Here is a 16081-nt window from a genome sequence, read left to right as displayed (position 1 = left end):
TTGTACACAGTAAAAAAATCTATTAAATAATTTTTATTCGAAATGAAACTAATAGGCAGTAGATATAGACGCATAGATGGATATAATATTGTTTATCTTGATTACTCAAAACCAATAGCATTTGTGTACAGACATGAGGTAGTGTGTTTGTTTTTGGTTAAAACTTCTTTATTTAGTGGGTGGAGTATCTAGAAACTACTCAGGTAAAGGTGGCGACACTTAATACTCAAGTAGAAGTAAAAAGTACTAAAAACATTTCTATTTCTAAAAGGTACTCTAGTAAATGTAGAGCTGAGTAGTAACTAGTTACATTTACTCAATTACATTTACTGGAGTAACTGAAAAAAGTATTTTTTACCACACTGCAACTTTTCACTTCAGCAATTTTATTATGAAGTATTACTATTCTTACTTGAAGAACAAAAATGTTTTAAGCCAAAATTCACCAGACACAGACACATACCTAATAATAAACTTTAACAAAGTTGATTATTATTAAAAGAAACTGATTTGGGGGAAAAAACTGCCTGACATTTTTTTTTGTTGTTATTGCTTATATGAATTATTTTCATCCTTAAAATACCAAAAATTCAATTTTGATCCGTCTGTTCAAGTTATTTTTAAATATTAAATGACTGATAATTTGATCAGTTACTTAGTAGGCTACTTTTTACTTTTACTTGAGTAAAATATGATGAAGTAGTGCGCTCTTACTCGAGTACAAGTTTTGGGTACTCTACCCACCTCTGAGTAAATGTAAGTTACTAACATACTGTAATAATTTTACAGTAACAAGTTACATGTCGATATCGATCAGAAAAATAATAAAAAGCAAATAAAACAGAGTTTTTATGACGTGTTTTTAACTGTGCTTTTTTTTATAACTTAAATATATTTAGCTTTTATTAGCTGTTGACCGGACGAAAACATAAAAGTAAAAGAAACTCGTTTTGACTTCATCATATATAGTTTCGTAATCATGTCTATGATCGAGTTCCTCAGTGGGCGGGGCAAACATTGACGAACGTCTTGGACCAATGGCGGCCGTGATTTCCAGCTCCTACGGTTACGTCACTACCGTTAGAGTGAGGGACGGGCTCGCGCTGCAGAAGCAACAGGCTAAGCTTCTCGGGCGGCGTGATGACGCTGCTGCCAGTTTCCACCTTGTTACTCGCCTTTTTTCTGTTAAGTCCTCGGGTGGTCCATGGTACTCAGTGTGAAACTGTCCGTCCGAACCGCGGAAGGTTTCTGTTTTTTAGGCTTTGACTTTTTGAGCAGGTGGGTAAGAGCTTCGCTAGAGAGAAATGTAGCTCTTAGTGCAAGTTTGGTGTCCTTTTTCACGGCTGTGGGCTGACATACGTGTTTTATTTAAATGCACCGAGTCTTGTGCTTCTGCCCTGAATCTGTGTCAAACCAATGTGCAGTTGTGTTTGTGGTTTTATGTGTCACAGAACTTGCACACACACATTATTAAAGTTTGAAACATCATTAGGGTCATTTTAAAACCAGATAGGTGTATTTTCTAACAAATCAACCTATTTAATTATGTATATTTAAATCCCCAACTGAAGCTATAGAAATGTTTAAAACACATAATGTGATGAATCTGAATATTTCAAGCTGGCTTTACCCAAATAGTTACTTTATTACGAGATTATAAATGCATTTGGGCCTCAGAAGTTTGACCTTTTGACCTCAAAAACAAACTGTTTAAATCTCTCCGACCTACTTGTTTTTGATGCCAAATATGGAATATTACATTGCACCTGTTCCAGGTCTACTTTAGTGAAAGCCTCTGTCAGTGACTTAAACATTAATTTTTACTCCTTTAGTGTAAAATAGATGTTTTTTTTAAAAACCCTGAATGGGTTTGCAAACATTAAAATATTTTTTTAAATGATGTTTGGCTGCTGGGAGTATTTTATTTAACTCTCTAAAACCTGCTTTTAACCTAACAATTTTCAAAACATAACCTTTAATCAAAAAGATGCAGACTAATCCACTTTGAATTCTTGCTCATTTATTAAAATGGAAGCCTTTTTATTTCTGATACTTATTTTGTTTTTAATTTGCCCAAATGTTTGGGTGTATTTGAGACTACCACAGTGTATGCTAATCAAAGAAGAAGAAAAGCCAATATAATAATAATAATAATGTTTAAGGCGTAATGCTGCTTAAATTGTATCCAGATGATTTAGTTGTAAATGTAATCAGCTGTAAGCGCCAGAAGTTCCAGCCCAAAACTTTAAAGTGTTGTGGACGGTGACCTGGAAGGGGTCTGACGGAGACACTCCCAACACACACTTTGACACTCTCTGTGGTTGTGTGTGATTGGTGTGTGTGTCTGTGGGCCGGCCCTGCGCTCAGATTAGAATCACAGCCCAGAGTGTGTGAGCTTCCTCTGAGCTGAGGATGAAGAGGCTGTGTATTGTTGTGGGACAGAGACTGGTGCTGCGGTTTTAACTAGGGACCAATTTTGACTTTTTAATGCATGTAAGGACTCTTGGTGAGCTGCTTGACCTGCCAGGAAAACCTGCGAGCTGCTGACTGTCTCCACAGCTTGTTACTGTAATCTTTGTTCTTTAAACAGACGCTGGTAAAAATGTCGCTTACGGTAGACGGTAAGTTTACTGCCTGCTAGAAGAGTCATCAGGACTTTTCAGAAAGGTTTTCTTACCAGACGTGTAAAAAAAAAAAAGTTTGATAATGACAATTTTTTTTTTTTGCTAATATTGCTTTTAATTAGAATAAATAACAATAGCAAAAACATGAGTAGCTCATTTGTTTCCAAGGGAGTAAAAAGGAAGATCTTTGTGTGCGTTTCCAGCCCTCATCAGAGGACCGATGACGGAGTTTGAGGAGAAGCTCCGTCAGCAGCATGAAGCCTCCATGCATAAGGAGCTGGAGGCGCTGCTGGCCACGGCCAACAAAGCTGAAGCTGAGGTGGGTAAACCTCTGCAGAAACGTCCTCAAAACTCCGATTGCAGGTGAAACCATGTGGGAGTATTAAGCTCTTGTTGTTTGCAGGTTTATGCACTTTAATCATGTTTATTCTGTGCACTTTTGTCTTTTATTGTTAAATATTCCAAAAATGACAAATTTGTCATAGTCCATGACTCTTGTTCCACTGTGTGGGCCACATAGTGGAACAAGAGTCAAGGACTGGTTTATCTGTATTTACATGTATTGAGTAACTGTTTGCAGACAGTGTTCCTGCAAACCGAAAGTCCGTCAGAGCTTCTGTCTGGAAACACGGCTACGCAGGAATCGAGATAAACAACCTTTAAGTTCCGACCCAAATGCACACATGATGCTGAAATGGCCTGTTTAAGAAAAACAAGCAGTGCTCTGGCATCTTCTGCCTGTTTTAAACACAAGTTTTTCACAGATTACAAATATTTTTTTGATATTTCTGAAACTTTCTAACACTTTAGTTGTGTCTTAGCTATTTTCCAGGCCAGCCTCGTCACTGGTGCACAGAATATGGGTCAGTTATTTGGTTAAGAAAAAAAGGTGTTTTTTAAAATTATGTTCTCTAAATTAACAGTTATATCTTTATAAGAAAACATAGACGACACAAAGGGATACCAGTATTGTTTTTAAAGTTTGATGATGGAGGAGACAACAATCCTTTTAATGCAAATATATGAACATAGTCTATGACAAATTATCAACTCAAAGCTATTTTTATGTCACTTAAATATTTGTTACTATATTTTTTCAACAAACAAGTAAAACAAAGAAACTGAACGATAGAAATGTTAATATTCTGACAATTTACTAGATTAGTATGTTTGTTAATTATTATTCCAGTTCTCATTCTTCATTTAAAGTCTTATAAAAAGGTCAGTTTTTTTCCCATTTTTTGCAGAGTTGTGCTTCTTGTAGCCTTACCATCTTTGTCAATTTTTCCATCAAAATATTTCTTCCACAATTTTTATGTATTAAGCTTTTGTTGTTTGCAGTTCTTGATAATGGAGTAATGTTATTTTTAAGTGGTTCTCACATTTTTTTATAGCAGCTCCCTCCTCATTAATTACTAAAATGGGAAATATGACAGATATTTTACAAGAGGACTTGAACTTTGAGCTCCTTTTTACTCAGAGAGCTCAAATCCAAATCTCAATCTGTAAACATTTACAGAAAGCTCTGCTGAAGTCAGAATGTCCAACATTTTCTAAAATCCCACCAAGGTTAAGATCCAATAAACATCTGCCATCCATCTAAAAGTTATTGATAGATAACAATAAACAGTTTAATCAACATTTTGCACTAATTGTCTGAGCAATCCGCTTTTGTCACTTCTGATACTAATACAGAAAGACGGTGCTGAATTGACTTAAAACATTTCTTATTTTAAACACAGACAAATTGATTTCATAACTGCACCAGTACAGCAGATAAATACACCAATCACTTCACACATTTTACATGGTCCAACATGTAAAAACAACTTTAATTTGTTCAGTCAGTGCAATTAAGAAAATAACAGCCAATTAAAATAAATAAAAGAAACTGAAACTGATCAAAACAATAGATTGACTACCAAATAAACTGCAACAAAAATATATTTCAAATGGTTCAGAAAGTGCAATAAGGAATTCTAAATACAATGTAAAATAACAAATAAAACATAAAGTTGCCCTTAACAATCCAGCACATTGTCACCAATACCCGATTGAGATTTTCTTTCAATATTGGTACAGATACAGATATTAATATTGTATCGGTGCATCTCTAGTTTGAACATTATCACATCTTGCTGTGCAGCTTTGCTTGGTTACCATGTTGCTGCAAGGTTTATAAAAGCAGAGAGAGATTATTATTGGCTTGTGCCAATAACGGCCGTTAGATTGAGAAACAAATCAATCAGTAATTCTCACCGGCTCGTACTTTTTAATTTCATTCCCACATGCAGGCTCCAAACTTCTCATTTGATAAGTTTTTCTTTGCAACAAAGATCGTTTGTTTAACTGTTTACTCAGTTTAAACAAAACATGAGGAAAAACCTGTTTTCCATCAGAGACAACTAATCTTTGGTTGGTTTTGTTTCAGGTCTCCAGAAAAGACTTCGATGGCTTCAAGAACCTCTTCCACAGATTCCTGCAAGTCAAAGGTCCCTCAGTGGACTGGGCCAAAATCAAGCGGCCGCCAGAGGAATCGGTAAGCCTCCTGACACCTGAAGTCATGCTGTTTATTCGGCTCCATGTCGCAATCCCTCTGGTTCTGCAGTCCAGCTCTGGTGCTCACAATAAGCTTCGACTCGGACGTCAGGCTGCAGGATTGAACAAAGTCTTTTTTTTTATAGCACATTCCCACACAGTTTTACATTAAATCAAATACTTTTAAAGTACATCTAAACTAAATGTAGCATGAATTTAACTTAAAAGTCTCACTTTAGCATTCAAATCCAAATAATGGTTCCCATAATTTTCAAGTAACTTTATTTAATTTACAAAATCATTTTCAACAGAAATTTGACTGCAGCATAGATAATTAATTTTATTTATAGTGGCACAACTCAAACATAAATGTCGCAATCTGATGCGATTAACAAGATTGTAGCAAAAGCTAATTCCTGTCTGCAGTCCTTTGACAAGTTACAAAAATGAATGTACAATAAAATAAGACAAAAAAATGTAACACTATCAGTTGTTTTCCAGTCACAATACACACGCACACACACACACACACACACACACACACACACAGTTATACAGATATCAGCATCAGCAGCTTTCTACTCTGAAAACTTTTGCTACATGTTATTTTTAAATAAATCCCTTCAATTAAATCTCAGTTTAACTGCATATTTGCATCTTGAAATGTCCACTTATTACCCATAAAACCAGGTTCTCTGCAGACCGATTCAGCCTAATGAAAGCTTGTTTTTCAGCTATAATCTGCTCCGTCTGCACCGCCCCATTTGGGAAGAAAAAGTAAACGTTGCCTACGTTGCAGCATAAATGAATATGTTAGCTGCATTTAGCTGCTTTTAATAGTAACTGATATTTCTGGGTTTCTAAATGTGGCTCCTAGTGAGTTTGCAGCCGCCTTATTTGATGTCTGTGTTGACAGCGAAAGTCATTCAGAGTCTGGTTCTCGCTCAAGGACACACTCACATGTAGAGCGTAGCTGTGAGCAGCAGTCACATGATTAGTCGCCACTTGGTTTACTTCCTGAAACTCGTCCTCCCTCAAGACTCGCTGACCCCACAGGGTTGGTCTGCATGCGGCTACTTTCCTGGTTAGCGTAAGAAAACTAGTATTTTTTGTAATTATTCAATAAATGGAGATATCTGAACATTAAGAATTTAACTTTACAGACCTTCCAAATGTCTTCCAGATTTTTTACAATTGCTCTTTTTATTTACTTTAATGAATTTTGTTTGAATTTTATCTGGCAGTTAGTGGTTCACTGATAAATCGACACCAGTTTTCTTATTTTTGGAAGATCAACAGTCGGCTGATACTCAAATGAAAAACCAGTCTTCTCCATCAATCTTATCTGCCTCTTATCTGCTGGTGAAAATCAGCCACATATGTGATTAGCAGTACTCACCCCACTAATGCCAGCCTATTTACTTTGTCGCTACATTTAAAAATAAAAAAAATCGATATTGGACAAAATCGGATTCGGCAGATCAGGCTGTTTAAAGATTTGTGATCAGCCAGAAAATTGCAGTTTGTGCATCTTTGGTTCTGAAACGGATGAAAAATAATATATTTTATTCTATATTACTTGCAAACAAAAATTAACAAATTTTAAAAGCGGTTTAATACAAATGCGTTTCACGCTTTGCAAATATTTATGTGTTGGTGTACCACATAATATCCCAGTGAAACACGTGGAAGTTTGTGTTTCTAATATGACTAAATGTGGAAAACTTTGTGTAGACGTATGAATACTTTTGGAAAGCTCTGCTGCACAGAAAAATAAAGGCAAATCCTTTTGCCTTAAATTTCAAATCTTTGTTTTTACGTAAACTTTAAAAACGATTACTGCACTGCAAAAACAAAACATTTCCAAGTAGTTTTGTCTAGTTTCTATAGGGCACATATCTTACTAGTTCACTTGAAATAAGATAAAAAACTAATCTAACTTTTTATCAAGAAATAGGACCTTGTTTAAAGTCAGTAATTCTTTAATATTGATAAAAAAGTATTAGTACCACTGACAGATCATTTCACTTATAAAAAGACATTTTTCCTACACTGTAAGTGGGAAAAAACTTACATGAAGCTTACACTTTTTTTAATCAATATTGAATAATTATTCACTTAAAACAAGCTCTTATATCTTGCTAAAAACATTATTTATAAGTTAGTTTTGTCTTATTTCACGTGTACTGCTTTGCACAAGAAACTAAACAAATACTTGGTAGGGTTTTGTGGTTTTGGAGTGTAGATTGATGTGAATTAATCTGCTGGTCTGACTTCAGTTCCTTCACTAAAACGTGGAACTGTTCCTTTAAATGATTCACTGGCAGTAGAATGGGAATGCACGTCAACCTCCTGAAACTAGCAAGTGTAACCAGACCTAGACGTTGAGAACATCCAGGTTCTGACCAGTTATTAATCAGCATGGTGACTTTTCACACACACACACACACACACACACACACACACACACACACACACACACACACACACACACACACACACACACACACACACACACACACACACACACACACACTCCTAGAATACCCAGGACATCGAAGGTTACGGCTGAGAATAGCCTGACCGCCACAGCATTCACAACGTTCGCTTTGGAAGACATTAAACCCCCGAGATATCCACCCACCCAACTCCTTGATAATCACTGGGTCACACGAGAAAATGAGTCTAATTCATATGAAATGCTATATTTTGGCGTGCAGCTGTTGCTGGTTTGGTGCAACACTCACATTAATCACTGACCTGTTGCACAGCATTCATTTGAACCTGAGATAGAAATCAAGAATGGGGCCAACACACAGCCTGGTTTCTTCTTCTGCACCTGCACAAAGTTATTTTCCAATAAGTCAGTGTGTGTTTGTCATGTTTCATCAACATGTCTGCTGTAATGGGGGGAAGCGTTTAAGAGCTTTTCTCTAGCTTTAAAGCTGCCCTCCCCCCAATAACTTCACCAGGACACGAGGTCTTCAGATTACAGACAGCTGGTTGAAGACAGAGGGATAGCAGCCTGTAGCAACAGCTCCCAAAGCTCAGATCCAACTGGGGTTCTGGACATGCAAGTCTGGGTCTTTGAGGTTCTCTTTAGAAATGAACCCGGTTATTGAAACAGAAAAACAAAAACTGCATCCATCACGCTCAGTCTTCACAACAAAATTACCAAAGACCCCCTGAACGACTCCACTCTCCACTCTCCACAAAGACAATTTCAGCTGAAAACAAAAACCATCCCCTGTTCACGTTTTATTTCTTTTCATTTACCCTCAGCAGGACACAGATTTGATTTAAAAAGCAGCAGAAACAACAAATTTCAATGGAACCTATTATGCAAAATTAACTTTATCCACATTTTTTTTCTTCCAGTTAGTCAACTGCTTCTAAAAAAAACAACACCTAGCCATTTTTGGAAATAAGTTGAAGTTTTTTGATGTCCAGAAAATGAGCCATTTCAAAAACCTTCCGATTGTTAAGTGACAATTAATGGGCTTTAACGGTTTCCTAGCTGTATGCGCTGTACAATGGCTGCTGGAAAAGACAAGTGTTTTGTTGTTGAGTTACCATCCCGAAGCCACTTGCTACATCCTTGTTGATTGTGCAGGAGGCTCCACTTCTGCTTTTTAAAGATGTGCGGTTGTATAATTGCGCATCTGTTTGCAGCCATTTTCACATGTGAATGTAAACGTTGAATTGGGGTTCGTGGCCAGCAGCAGCTTATTTGGATTTAAAGACAAGACGCCCTGAAGCAGCTCCTGGTGAAAGGAGCTGAAAAAATTCAGAACTGACCAGACAGAAATCTTATTATCTAAGCAGAAAAATGTAATGAACATGTTTTGTACAGCCTACAAACCTATCCTAACCTGCTTACTTCTGTCTATTAGCCATTGCTAAAGCTACAGGCAGACTACAATTCTAAAACAGCTCAGAAAATGTATCTCGTTTGCTGATTGGCTTGGTTGCAATTCTACCAGATGAAGCCAAGTCAGAAAGTCCAGACAGGCATGACCAGGCTGAGAGAAAACTGTGAAATAAATAAATAAAAGCAACAAATTGACCAGTATTTTGGCCGGTGAAGCTTATTGTTTTCACACCAGTTTTTAAACTGGGTTTAAAAACTGTCGTCGTCAATGCCTGCTTGCTCAACGAAGAGTCGGGGTCGTGACCCGCTTACATTTTTATCCTGTTGCTCAGAAGCTGGAAAGTTTGGGAATCAAAGGTCTATAGGATTGGTTGCGTTTCTCAGTCAGTTGCTAAACCTGCAGATCAGTTTTAGATTGGCACTGACTTGTGTGATTCCTCTACATGAACTGTCTGCATGTCAAATGAAGGCCTCTCTGCTGCTGCCTGATTAAGTTGCAGCTGGTACTGAGACTCGCGGTGTGTTCAAAGTGAAACCGTAAGCCTCCGCTCAGTTACGACTGTCAGGAGCCAATAGGAAGCAAGCCTTTAGAAGTTTATTTTAAGGGTTGATTTTTAAATAATCCGCCATGACCGCTGAAAATAAAAGCATCTGGCTCAACCTGTTATGCTATTTAGGGATCTCTGACCCTGAGATGGCCTGTTTGGGAAGGTGAATAGGACTTTGATTGATCACAGTGACTCATAAAAGTCTAAAAAGTTATTTAGACACAGACATCCTTTGATTTGGAAAAAGTGCAGCATCTTTATATAGATACAGTGAGCTCTAATAATCCTAAATGTTGAAATCATAATAGTTTTGGATGGTTTCAAACATAGTTAATTTTAAAGTATCCAGTTCTTCTCATATGAACATTTCCAACGAGATGGTTATTTACAGGGAGAAAATAAACGACAAACATACAGAGAGAAAGTCACAAGAATCTCTTGAGAAAGTTCTGTCATTACCTGAACTGTTTGACTACACAGTAGTACGTCTGATAATCTAAAATTAAAAATGCATCATGAAGTCAACAGTTGGGAAAAGCAATAAATAAAATTTCATTCTGCCATTGTTAAAATTATCAAAACACATTGAACATATTGATCAATGTTCCATTTATTATGTTTCAAAAGCAACTCTAAACAGGAGGGGTTTTAGTCTGGATTTAAAGGAGCTCAGTGTTTCAGCAGTTTTTCAGTTTTCTGGATTTTTTCCAGATTTGTGGTCCATAGAAGCTGAATGCTGCTTCTCCATGTTTGGTTCTGGTTCTGGGGATCAAGAGCAGAACCCGAAGACCTGAGAGGTTCTGGAAAGTTGCTATGACAACAGCAGATCTTTAATGTATTGTGGTGCTGAGCTGTTCAGTGATTTATAAACTAGCATCAGTATTTTAAAGTCTCTGATCTACAGGAAGCCAGTGTAGCGATTGTAGAACTGGGTGATGTGCTCCAACTTCCTGGTTTTAGTCAGAACTCCAGCAGCAGCGTCTGGATCAGCTGCAGCTGGAGGATTGATTAGTTTAGTCAGACCTGTGAGGAGACTAATGCATTAATCAATGCGACTAAAGATAAACACATGAATGAGTTTCTCTACATCTCGCTGAGACATCAGTATTTTAACTGTGTTTATGCGACTCTGAAGGTTCAGGTTTGAGCCCATCACTACTCCCAGGTTTCTAGCTGTAATAACTGAAGCTGTGTGTAAATGTTATCCTCTCTCTTCTGTTTGCTCAGGTCCAGCCCTACGACAGGATCAAGGCGAAGGGACTCCCAGAAAGCATCACTTCCTGCCTCAACAAGCTCGTCGTGGTCAAACTGAACGGAGGTCTGGGAACCAGCATGGGCTGCAAGGGCCCCAAAAGTCTGATCAGCGTCCGCAACGAGAACACCTTCCTGGACCTGACTGTGCAGCAGATCGAGGTGCAGCAGCAGCTCTGCAGTGGGAAGAAGCATTTAGATCCGCTGCTCATGTTTTCAAAACTCTTTTTGCTCGTTTTGTTTGTAGCATCTCAACAAAACCTTTAATGCTGACGTGCCGCTGGTTCTCATGAACTCTTTCAACACTGATGAGGACACCAAGAAGATCCTGCAGAAATACACACACCACCGGGTCAAAATCCACACATTCAACCAGAGCAGGTGCACAACGCACTGACATCCATTTGGTTTCCTGTAACTAGTTGCTTAAGAAGCTAAATGAGACATCAGAACAGTTTTTAAATCAAGGAAAGCATATGCACATTTTATTTTATGGCTTAATCCAAATTGTATTCGTAAAGATGGTGGCATCGTATTCAAAAAGATTTGAGGTTTCAAAAGCTGCCAAATGTGGATCAGCAAACTATTGAGCAAAGGCTGTGATTTCTTGGATTTCTTGGTTTTTTATTGTAAATGCCAGTCTTGGAGTAAATTACTTCCAAACATTTTATTAAGTAATGTTTATTATTTCAGCTCCCGGTTCCTCAAGATGATCTCCAATGTGGATGGGACAAGTTTTAGGCTTTTAGCGGGAAATGTCTTATCCCTTACACTGCAAAAACACAAATCTTCCAAGTATTTCTAGTGCAAATATCTTTGTACACTTGAAATAAGGCAAAACTAACTTAAAAATAACTTTTCAGCAAGATACAGGAGCTTGTTTTATGTAATTAATACTTAATATTGATGAAAATGTACTTCTGTATTCCCACTGTCAGATTATTTCACTTAAAGGGGAAATGTCTTGTTATAAGTGAAATGATCTTCCAGTGGAACTAGTACTTTTTAAAATTAATATTGGGGAATTACTTACATAAAACAAGATCCTGCATCTTGCAAAAAAGTTGCCTTTAAGTTAGTTTTTATTTTAAGTGTCCTAAGATATTTGGACTAGAAACCAGACCAAGATTTAGTTTTTTGCAGTGCAGGATGTTGGCAGTCAGAAAGATTTGCTCCATTTCAAACTTACTGGATCATTCTAGTATCACATGACAGACAAAATATTTCAGTTGTGTGAAAAATTAACTGTAAAAAAGGTCTCAATAAGCTACATTTCATTCACTCAGATATCCGAGAATCAACAAGGAGTCTCTGCTGCCGATCGCTAAGAGCATGGGCGTGAACGGAGAGAACACGGAGGCCTGGTACCCGCCGGGTCACGGAGACATCTACGCTAGCTTCTGCAACTCCGGAGTGCTGGACAAACTCCTGGCTGAGGGAAGAGAGTACATCTTTGTGTCCAACATCGACAACCTGGGAGCCACCGTGGATCTCTTCATCCTCCACCACCTGATGAGCCAGCCGGCCGACAAACGCTGCGAGTTCGTCATGGAGGTCACGGACAAGACCAGAGCTGACGTCAAGGTGAACGCGGTTTATCCTGCTTTCCAGTTTCTGTACCGATCTGAGGAATCTACTCCGTCCCCTCTTCGTCTTGGTCTCTGCAGGGTGGAACTCTGATCCAGTATGAGGATCATCTGAGGCTGCTGGAGATCGCTCAGGTCCCCAAAGCCCATGTGGACGAGTTCAAGTCCGTCACCAAGTTCAAGATCTTCAACACCAACAACCTGTGGATTTCCCTGCCGGCCATCAAGAGGCTGCAGGAGAACAACAGCATGGACCTGGAGATCATCGTAAACCCAAAGGTAAGTCGAGAGGGCCTCTGATTTAGAGTAGACTCCGTTTGATTAAGACCAAAATTACAGCATTTTAACATTTTTCAGTTGATGTGGTTCATTTTCACACTGTGTCAAACGAACCAAACCCTTTGAAAACCTGTTCACCTCCTCACCTTTGGTGGCGCTGCCCCATGAACCACTGAAGGAAACGACACAAAAACACTGAGCTCAACTTTCTTCTTCACTAGATGTAAACAAAAATGGAGTGGCGTCAGATTTTAGCAGTTATAGGATTTCTCTTTTGTCTTTGGCTGAAGACCACGAACAATTTCTCCCTCTACAGCTAGATTTGCACATTTGTTTTGGTTATATTTACCCAGAATGCCCTTCACAATAATCCGTTTCCTGCTTTTGGAGCGGTCTCCAGTCCACTTGGACCATTTATGCATTCGAACCGAACTAAGACCGAGGTTTTTAGGCGGACCAGAGTTCTCTTGTTTGGTTCGCATTAGAGTTTGATTGTGCATTCACACCTCTCCAAAGCGGACTAAACAGGGCTGCTATGAATGCACTCTAACTTTTTTAGGGAGCATTCACACCAGCCCTGTTCAGTCCTCACACTGCAGTTTGTTTGCCTAGATAGTCCGGTTCATTTGGGGAGGAGTGAATGCACAATTGAACTCTGGTTTGCCTACAGCCCTCGGTTTGGTTGAAGTAAACTCTTGTGCAGTTTGAATCCATGTGTGAACGCCAAGTGGACAGGAAGCGGACTATAGCATAGAGTATTCTGGGTAAATACAACCAAAACAAAAGCATGACTCCAGAGCTATCTGGAGAAATGGCTCATAGTCTTTTACTAAAAACAAGAGAAATCCTACAACTGCTAAAACCTGATGCCTCTCCATTTCTATTTCTATTTTGTAAAGAAGGAAGTTGTTTTTGTGTCATTTCCTTCAGTAGCTCTAGATGCAGCGCCACCACAAGTGACGGAGGTGAACGGGTTTTTCTATTGGTTCTATATTATTTGAGACAATCCAGTGAGAAAGTGAACCAACTGAAGATTTAGCAAAAGTTACAACTTTGGTCCCCAATCGAACCGAGTCTACTGAACCATCACTTATGAAAACAACATTCACGGATTGTATTCTTTGACTCGGAATCAAATGTGAAACATTTTGGATTGACCTGAACTTTTATCTCCTCTGCAGACATTAGATGGGGGTCTGAATGTCATCCAGCTGGAGACGGCAGTGGGCGCCGCCATCAAGAGCTTCAAGAACGCCATGGGAGTGAACGTCCCCCGTAGCCGCTTCCTGCCGGTGAAGACCTCGTCCGACCTCCTGCTGGTGATGTCCAACCTGTACAGCCTGGACGCCGGATCGCTCACCATGAGCAAGAAGAGGGAGTTTCCCACAACGCCGCATGTTAAACTGGGCAGCTCCTTCACCAAGGTCTGCAACCATCACAACCTGTTTCTGCCATTTACCGTATTTTCCGGACTATAGATCGCACCTTACTATAAACCACATCTACAAAGTTTTAAAAAAACCCAAAAAAAACGGAAACGTTCATATATAAGCCGCTAGTATCCGCTGCTCTCGGTTTTGCAATCTGCTATTAAGGACGCAGCTCTGCGTCTCCAACACCAAACCATGGATTCGTTCACGCTGAGCTTAGTGCAGCAGATATCGATCTGGTAGTGCAGATCGATAACCTTCAACTTAAAATCTGCATCATATGAACTTCTTCTTGTAGTTTCCATGATTAGGGAGTATGCGTTTGAAAACATGTCTCCGTTGTGCCTGCTGCTAGCATGTTCTTGTTCTAAATGAAAATCAACTCTTTCTTCCTTGATTTCCAATTTTGATTTCCAATGATTCACTTTCTGCTAAAGCGCCCCCTGGTGGTTGAAGAAAAATCCACAGAAAAGCCGCACTGGGCTATAAGCCGCATGGTTCAAAGCTTAGGAAAAAAGTAGCGACTTATAATCCGAAAAATACGGTAATCTGTAAACAAATTTCAAACAGAAGCCAGACTGATGACGGGCGAAATATGCTTTAAGTTTCTGCTGTTTGTTTGTTTCTGCAGGTTCAGGACTTTCTGACCAGGTTTGAAAATATCCCAGATATGTTGGAGTTGGATCACCTCACTGTGTCCGGAGACGTCACCTTCGGGAAGAACGTCTCTCTGAAGGTAAAACTGAGATATGACCAGTTTTTCACATCTCAGAAGAATTAATGTTTTAATTTCAACTTATGAGGTGTTGATTTCAATTAATTACATAGAAATTAATGCAATTAATCACTTTTTTATAATAATGTTCTGAGTGGAACCTGTATATCGGCATGGTTCTGGTACGCCCAGGCTTGTCTAATTAAAGGAAACACATGCAGTTTACATTTACTTTTTTCTGGATATGTGTCTACCTTCAAAATATAAAAGGAAAATTTCATCAAGTAATCGCTGTAATTAATGTAAATTCCTCCTGATTTGATTTGTGTGTCGGTGCTGTATAACGTTTGTCCTGCTGTGGTTTTCTTTTTTTTTTCTTTTTCTGTATAAATAATCAAAATATCTAATAAATATGTAAGTAAAAAGATTATTAAAGTATAAATACTGGCTATTGCTGCTCATTTTCAGTAAAAAGCTGGATAAGTGCCTAACTTAAAATTCATCTGGGGGCCACAAATGGCCCTCAGGCCACACTTTGGACACCCCTGGTGTAAATAAATGACTGATTTAATGTCCAACCAACAATAAATTTGATTTCGGTTAAAGTGAAATCATGAAATGCGTCATTCTCACCAGGGAACCGTCATCATCATCGCCAACCACGGCGACAGGATCGACATTCCGGCCGGAGCGATGCTGGAGAACAAGATCGTCTCAGGAAACCTGAGGATCCTGGATCACTGAGGCCTTCGGGGAGGAAAACAATACACCATGTGCACTATGGAGAGATTTCTGCTGTTTCTCAGACGGGAAATGTGAATGTTTAGGTCAGGTTTGTTCTCCTGTGTTCTCTGAAGACACAGAGTCATCAGGGCTGTTGCTGCAAGATGTGGAACATTTTTCCTCAATAAAGCTGTACGATATGATTGGAGTATTTCGTCGTTTGTTGAACTGAAATGAGCTTTTATTAAATTTGGTTGATTTAATGAAAGTAGGACAGTGATGTTTTAAAAATTCTCAGTCTTCTCAATTTTATTTGAAACTATAAGTGAAAACCAATGTAAAATATTTAACTTGTAAAATGTCTAACCCAGCAGTCAGCAACGTTTGACGTCCATAGAGCCATTTGTGCCAAATGCATTTTGCCCACAGCCACAAAGTTGCACCATTATGGGGTGGGAGGAAGCAATGCGTGTTTTTTTTTCTAAATAATTGAGATAGAAAAAATGTGTGCTTGAT

General features: G+C 38.7%; 1 protein-coding gene across 2 annotated transcripts; it reads left to right on the top strand.

The window, feature by feature from the left end:
- Positions 1-1108: 1108 nt before the first annotated feature.
- Positions 1109-15773, top strand: LOC103469870 (UTP--glucose-1-phosphate uridylyltransferase-like). Of its 2 annotated transcripts, none has more exons than XM_008417892.1 (10): positions 1109-1278; positions 2828-2943; positions 5056-5163; positions 10809-10994; positions 11080-11213; positions 12119-12416; positions 12500-12697; positions 13879-14121; positions 14759-14863; positions 15479-15773. In XM_008417892.1, the coding sequence occupies exons 2-10, from the start codon at positions 2845-2847 to the stop codon at positions 15584-15586; spliced, it is 1479 nt and encodes a 492-aa protein (XP_008416114.1). In that variant the 5' UTR covers positions 1109-1278; positions 2828-2844; the 3' UTR covers positions 15587-15773. The 2 variants fall into 2 exon arrangements, with proteins under 2 accessions (XP_008416114.1, XP_008416107.1); XM_008417885.2 differs by lacking the exon at positions 1109-1278 and adding an exon at positions 2393-2621.
- Positions 15774-16081: the final 308 nt, after the last annotated feature.

Source organism: Poecilia reticulata, linkage group LG1 (assembly GCF_000633615.1).
Source record: "Poecilia reticulata strain Guanapo linkage group LG1, Guppy_female_1.0+MT, whole genome shotgun sequence".
Taxonomy (NCBI): Eukaryota; Metazoa; Chordata; class Actinopteri; order Cyprinodontiformes; family Poeciliidae; genus Poecilia; species Poecilia reticulata.
The sequence above is the reverse complement of the archived record's forward strand: the minus strand, read 5'-3'. Positions and strand labels throughout refer to the sequence as shown.